The 7,737-nt window shown below is 36.7% G+C and overlaps 1 protein-coding gene across 1 annotated transcript; it reads right to left on the bottom strand.

Moving 5' to 3' along the window:
- Window positions 1-1,281: 1,281 nt before the first annotated feature.
- Window positions 1,282-4,246, bottom strand: LOC142358201 (uncharacterized). Its single transcript, XM_075409655.1, has 3 exons — window positions 3,926-4,246; window positions 2,445-2,551; window positions 1,282-1,835 (listed from the first exon to the last, which is right to left on the bottom strand). The coding sequence occupies exons 1-3, from the start codon at window positions 4,075-4,077 to the stop codon at window positions 1,675-1,677; spliced, it is 420 nt and encodes a 139-aa protein (XP_075265770.1). The 5' UTR covers window positions 4,078-4,246; the 3' UTR covers window positions 1,282-1,674.
- Window positions 4,247-7,737: the final 3,491 nt, after the last annotated feature.

Here is a 7,737-nt window from a genome sequence, read left to right on the forward strand (position 1 = left end):
TGAAGCAATTCTTTGATACAGGACACAGTAACAGATATTTTACTTTTCAAGAATGCTGCTTCAATGCACACTGTATGTCAATTTACTAAGCAAAATTTAACGGGTTTTCAATTGAGTCGAAAAAGTTTGAGCAGTTTTTCAAGCTCTGTTTGTACTCTGACTATTCGGTTGTGCATGTCACTTCACAACTGTTGATTGCTCGAAGTTAACTACGTCGACAGAACTTCACAACGACACTTTTCCTCTATAAAACTGTCCTCATGAATTCGCCGTTAACCACGGGGGAATAGCCACTGAATGCTCCGCAGGACTTCAGTGTAGACCTGACGTAATAATTTTTTTTATCAATCTCAACTTTCTCCAACGTATTTGTATGTTGACGTATGTCAACATAATTTAAAAACTGTATTTGTTTAATTAATGAGACAATTAGTGAAGTGCGGGCTTCCCACTCGTATTAAAATCAGTAGCTCTAAAATTCTGTCTGTTGATTCCTTTTTAAGAGCTTATAATCCTGTTTATATGTTGTCACAGTGCTTATAATCCTATCTACTGATTTGTTTTTGACTTTATTTACCGAAGCTTAAAATTAACCATGGTTAAGTTTTTGGTTTGTTAATTATTTCCATGGCCTGTACCCTCACAATTTTCCAACTCTATTGTTTTTCTACATTGTTTTTTACCAATTCATCCCAAGAGCATGCTTCCGTTCCCTCTCTCTCTTGTGGATATTTGCTCTTTGATGGGCTTCTAAGTTGGTTTTTAGGTAAACGTGATCTTTTGTAGCGGGGACGGGTAGTATTGATTAATCGATTTGTTTTTGGCGAGGAGTGTAATGGTCTGAAGGATTATCTTTCAAAAGTCAGTTTGAACGAGGACCTCAACTGGGTCTGGGCCCTTATCCTGCAGGGTTGGAACAAAATTGCGTTCTTTCACGGTCCAGAGGCAAAAATTGAGTTGCCGTTTTTTTAAAAGTCCGCTTAATCATGTGATCCCTTTTGGATGAGACAGAACAAGCCGAGAAAGAGAAAAGTTTTTTTTTAAAAATAATTGGATTGTTTTGCACGTCAAAAAGAACCAATATCTTTATGTTCATCAAAGTTTGGTAATCTTTGGTGCCTATAGTTTTTAAAGAATTGGCATGATTGGTTTTAAACTGATTTTCTGTACGACTTCCAATTCATAGCGATGAAATTTTTTCACAGCTCTCAACGCAATCACGGCTATTCCTTTCTCTTCTTCGCTCTTCCTTTTCTTTGCTTAAAAACTGAGAGTGACATTATGTTTTTTAGATATTTTGCTTTCATAGGTAAATTTAAGTTAATATAGGAGAGCTTTTGCTTGCTTCGCTGTTCCTTTGCCGAAAATTCTTCTCTGTCGGCTGAAAGTAAATTGTGATGTTCGAAATTTCAAAAGCTACTCGTTTAACAATAAAACGTTACATGGTCATTGTAAGAAAATAAACGACATTTGATATAATTGCCAATCTCAGCGAGTCCTTTAAATCAAAGAATTCATCACTAATTTGAACATTTATGATTTTTTTTCAAAATGTTTCCGAATATTACATATAGCAACGTATTCAAACATTAATTTATGTTTATTTCAAGCTCCAATATATACAGAATGTGGTCACAAATAGTTTGACGTGAGCTATAGTCACGCTTCATTCTTTTATTTGGGTTCGTACGAAGGGGGAGCGCCTGAATGTTGGGGTTCTTGTACAAGGCATGGTGGTGCAGCTGCAGGGTGAGGAACTTCATTAGGTGCATATACCCCTACTGTAGTTTGGGTTGCCGGAGGTGCCACTATTACAGCCCCACCACCACTATTACCTAAAAACAAGAAAGGTGGGTATACAAGAACGGGTAATTGTTACAACAAATATTTTATTGCCTATTATTGTAGCCTTACTCAATCAACTCGCATGTTGATTATCAGAGGAGGGTTTCTTTTCTCGGGCAAAGGGGCATCAGAGGAGGGTTTATTTTCTCGGGCAAAGGGGCATCGTAGGGGGGTTTATTTTCTCGGGCAAAGGGGCATCAGAGGAGGGTTTATTTTCTCGGGCAAAGGGGCATCAGAGGAGGGTTTATTTTCTCGGACAACGGGGTATATTAGTTGGGTCTGTAATGCTAAAGCAGCTGACATAAGGCGGTTAAAAAGAAATGGGGGAACTCATATTTATCAGAAAATAGAGATCATATAACTTGCTAAACAGCTTGTCAGTTTCCAGCAATTTTATTTCTTTCACGCGTGGGTTGTAGGAAATAAACGCCCGCCGAAAAAATGCCAGTAGTATTTAAGCCCCAAAGGAAAAAAGCCCCAGACGAACTTCAACGGTTATTTTGTAAGTTGTTGCAAGTTTCTTGCAAATATCGTTTATGTAGCAAGATGCGAGAGCCGGACGCTTATATTGCAAGAATCAGTGAATGGGATGAACTTGCCTTTAGCTCTGACGCAGCAGTAGACAATCAAACTGATCACAACAACCACACTTATGCATCCGCAGCAGGGCAGGACGATTATCAGCAGCACCCACAAGAACCATAGCCTGAATACGCATTTACTGAATGTCACTTTAAGTTACACAAACTCCTGTGTTAAAATTTTGTCCAAAAAAACATAAGAAATGATTGTTTTTGATCGGAATTTTTAGGGAAAAACGTTCAAAGCGCGTATATTTTTTTGGACCTGCTTGAGCGTTTTTGATCGTTTTTTCGGCATAGGAAGTGATAGTTTTTGAGCAGTTTTTTAAAAGGAGATAGCCGTTTTTGAGCCTCTTAATCGATTCTGTTTTAGGTCCTTTATCCCCCACCCCAAACTCAGAGGGCATATGCATTCTACGCCCGCAGAAGCACTTGTGCTGTTTCATTACAGGGTAACATGCTATATTACAACACATTTTGTATCTGCCGTCCCAAATAACACCGGAGGAGGATAGAATTCATCAGAAAAGACATGCAAGCCTGACAATTTATCGTAAACCATATCTGAGGACCACAGTGACAAGTACGAACATACGTACTTGCCGATAATGTAACAAATGCCATGAAAAGGCGTGTAAACAGTGTAATGTGGATTTAACTTTGGAATTTTCTTCACACATATATATTGTGCCCCGTGCTCTGTAACTGTTGGGTGGATACGTACTAGGGGGGGGGGGGGGGGGGTACAAATGGAGAAGAAAATGGTCCAGATTTTCTGGTAACTATTGAGAAAGACTCAACATGTGACAAATCAAAAGGACATATAGCATATAATATTGCGGGCATCGATGTTTATAGTATACTGGTTTATACGTCAGTACGTTGCTTTTTCGCATTTCAGCAAAATTTACCGAGATCAGCGACAATACGAATATCACAAACCAAATTGCTGTTCCTTCATCGCAAATTTCGTCACCTTCCTTTATGCGCATTTTAGCGACAATAGCAATGCAAAAATTCCCCCAACACGCGCCACTGTCTTTTGCACGGATTTGTACCATTCATCTGCAATTCGCGCACAAGAGCAAACAAATCAGTGAGCAAAATTTGGTATATATATATATATTGATTTCAAAAAAATCCCGCAGCGACTTTTGAATACTTGAAAAAAATGCTAAAAATAGTGACTTTCAAAAGCTGCAACAAAAAATGGAAGCCGCTGACTTTAAACGTGCAGAAACGAGATCAAAAGATTAGAGTCAACTGAACTTGTTTCTAAATTGCACACTGTAAACAGCGAAATCCACCGACCTATATACCAAAATTTTAGCATGTCAGACTTATTCGCGCTTGCTTACTTTCCTGATCTTAATACCTGTGTGCGGAAAACAATGATATTGCTGAGTGTATATATATATATATATATATATATATATATATATATATATACTCGAGTCAATGTGTTTTTTGTCATATAATGGTTAAAAGTTTATTGTTACCATGCGCATGAACTGTCCTGACATTCATAGTCCAAACAACAGTAGTCGCAATCGTAGTCGTCATAGCAGTAACTGCCACTTGCACCCGCTGCGTGAACAAACACTGCAACAACCAACCCCAACACCGGAATCAAAGAACCCAAATTCACCATTTTCTTTTTTTTTCACAGATAGTTTGTATCGGCTCTCAAAGAAATAATGACCTGTATAATGCAGAGAAATGAGAAAAATTCAGCTGGTTTTCGTGATTTAATAAAACAAAATGCGTTTCTTCAATTTACGAGATTGAGACGTTTGCTCAGACGCTAAAAATAAATTTTCTCTTTATAGCGGTTCATTTTTGCTCAAGTTTTTTTTTGTTCAAACACTTTTCGAAGATCTCAATAACTCGCTTGACTGTTCATACAGAGTGTGCAACATGACTAATTTTTCTTAATTTGTCTGCATGACAAATAATATAAGAAGAAGGAGATAACCAAAAAAGGCCAAGTTTGAGATTTTGCGGCGGCGATTATTAATAGACTATAATAGCCTATTACTACTTTTTAGAGACATTAAAGTTTCCGTAATTTTTTTTGAAAATCTCATAGCATTTTTTGAAATTTATATTTCTAAATTTTGTTCTGCTTTGTTCTGCTTCATTCTATTTGCTGCTCTGGACCTTTTGAAAATGTCCAATTGACTTCCTGATAAATATTACAAGTACAATTGTGTTCATAACACCGGCTAATAACCCAATAACCCAATAACCCCGGCTATCAAGCGTCTTCGAAATTAAAAATGCATAAAAACTGTTTGTCCTAGATGCTTATACGAAAGAATATTTTTGAAAAAACATCTGGAACACATACTTGGTGAAATATAGAGAATTGATTTCAAGGTCAGTTTTGGAGCGTCTGTTTTGGTCAACGTTACAGGCAATAGCACATTAACAGTCATCCGTTTGTATCGTGGACCTGGGCATGTATATACGGCGAAAATCATGTCAGAAAACCCACGTAAATTGAAACAAGAGGAACCTACAGAGGATATAAGATATTCCACCCAGACTGATCCGAATTTTGTTTTGGTAAAATTTAAGTTTAAAAATTTGCTAAACAAGGTTGACATTGTCTTGCGGTCGTTTCAAATGGGAGAAAGAAATTCGAAAAGAAATGAGACAGTTTCAAAAAATCTGTTAAATGCCGTTCCTACCTTGTCTCTTTAAAAATTTAACTAGGACGCAAAAGTCAATAAACTAGTTCTTCGGGCGTTTCCAATAGAAGTTTTTGGTCGTTTCCTGGAAGAAAATTTTTATTGTTTTGTAGAAAACTTCATTAGAAAATTATTGGGGCTCGCAGCTTATGTTTCCTTGAGAACTATGTCTGTTAGAAAGAGAAATGAAAGGTTACAGATATTGAACGCAAAGGAAAACGCTTGGTCCTGGGTGGTTATGTATAAACAATTAATTCGAAAGTTTTTGAACATACATTTTGTTACACAGAGAGATAAGAACCAGTCAGGTAGTCAATGTGTGTCTCCGAGTATCTAAATTGCAATTATTTGCAATTTAGATGCTCGGAGACACACCTTGACTACCTGACTGGTTCTGATATCTCTGTGTAACAAAATGTATGTTCAAAAACTTTCGAATTAATTGTTTATACATAACCACCCAGGACCAAGCGCTTTCCTTTGTTTTCAATGTCTGTAATATTGTGTTTTTTAACACTTATGATAGCCATTGTCTTTTCAACAGAAAACATATATTTAACAAGTATTCAAAAAAAGACAAATAATTTCATCAGAATGTAATCTGTTTTTACTTACCTAGCCAACAAAACTAAAACACTTTGACTAAAATCTCGCTTTATTATTGTTGCTTTGAGAAGACATTGTTTGCTTTGACAAAAATATGAATTTTAGATTTGATGAAATACTCATCTAACACTTTCCCTCAAATTTGAGAGCAATAACAAACTAGAAATCAGACGTTCGTTTTGCCATTAAAAAAAACTTAACCAAACGGCGAAAATCAACTGGGGTCTAAAACTGTGATTACAAAGTTCGCAGGCTTAGTCCGAAATGTACGTTTTTTTATTAATAATTGTTATTTGATCAGAAAAATTTAGTGTTCACAATTTTTCTTTTCTTGCTAGAATAATTGACTACCCAGCTTGAGGCCCAGACCCAAATTGGTTTATGATCAGACCCAGTCGAGCGCACACCCGTGTGTTCCGAGACCGAAGTTACAGGGGTCTGGATGGAAGTTCAAGCGCACTAGTCTGGACGATGATCTCGAGATGGTCTGATCAGAGGTCAATTTGGTCTGAAAAGTCTGATCATAGGCGGACTCGAGCGCACTTTGGACTGATCAGAGGCGATTTCGAGCGCAATTGGGTCTGATCATAACCTATACGAGCGCACTTGAGTCCCATCAGAAATTTTTTCGAACGCAATTGGGTCTGACCAGGGACCACTTCGAGTGCCTTATTTTTTTCATTTTTTTTTGTTTTTCGCTTGGAGATGTTGGCTCTACCAAGAAGCAACAATAAAGCAGCGTTCTGAGCAGAGACCCATCTAAAATCCGATAGCTGTGATCAAAAGAAAGGAGTCCAGCCCCCCCAGAAAAGAGAGGGGTCCTCTGATGGGGGCCGGAGTCCAGAAAAGGCCGGCACCCATCAGAGGAAACTTTGATCGACTGGAGACCTCGATGTTTCTTAAGGAAAGCTGTCTAAACTCATTTAGTCAGAAATAAACACTAAACAGTACACTAAATAAAATTTGTTCTCAGCAGTTGGGTTTCGAGTTCTTTAGCAATTCTTCTTCCTTAGATTTTTCCTTAGATGAAATAAATACTGCAAACAGCAGTTTTTATGAAATGAATATATTATAGAAAAATTAAGAGATTTGTTCATATGAAAAACATTTCTCTGATCAGACTATTTTGAGCGCATTTGAGTCTCATCAGAACCGGTTTCTGATCATAAATGGCTGCAGGCGCAACTGGATCCGACCATAAATGCTTCGAACGCAACTAGGTCTGATCATAACCTCTCCGAGCGCACTCGAGTCTGATCAGAGTCTGATTAAGCTCTGGGCAATGGTCTAATGGTCTGAATTTGAGTCGGGACCATGGCTTGAAATTGTAGGATCAGAACGCCTTCGGTCCGAAAAGTCTGATCAGAGACCCTTTGCGTCTGGAAAGTCTGATCAGAGGTAATTTGGGTATGGAAAGTCTGATCAGGGATAACTTTGGTCTGGAAAGACTGACCAGACAATGATTTGGATCTGGAATTCAACCTGCGTAGCTATATCTGGCAAATGAAGGCCTTCAAATAATTTTTTGAATCTATTTTGTATGCAAAATACGAAAAATTGAAAAACCCATAAATTTGTCATTCAGAAATCAGAAAGCTCACAATCTTTTCAAGTTCTGTCTGTGATTATGCAATGTTGCATTTGTTGATTGTTGCTTTTAACTACACACAAACACACAGAAACACACACACACACATATAAAATATATATATATATATATATACATATATATATACATATATATATATATATATATATATATATATATATATATATATATATAAATATAAATATATATTTATGTATATATATATATATATATATATATATATATATATATGTATATATATATATAAATATATATATATATATATATATATATATATATGTGGTGGGTGCGTGTGTGTGTGTTTGTGTGTGTGTGTGTGTGTTTAAAGCAACAATCAACAAATGCAACATTGCTTAATAACAGACAGACCTTGAAAAGATTGTGAGCTTTCTGATTTCTGAAT

This window comes from Convolutriloba macropyga, unplaced genomic scaffold (assembly GCF_964194025.1).
Source record: "Convolutriloba macropyga unplaced genomic scaffold, txConMacr16.3 SCAFFOLD_6609, whole genome shotgun sequence".
NCBI classification, from domain to species: domain Eukaryota; kingdom Metazoa; phylum Xenacoelomorpha; order Acoela; family Convolutidae; genus Convolutriloba; species Convolutriloba macropyga.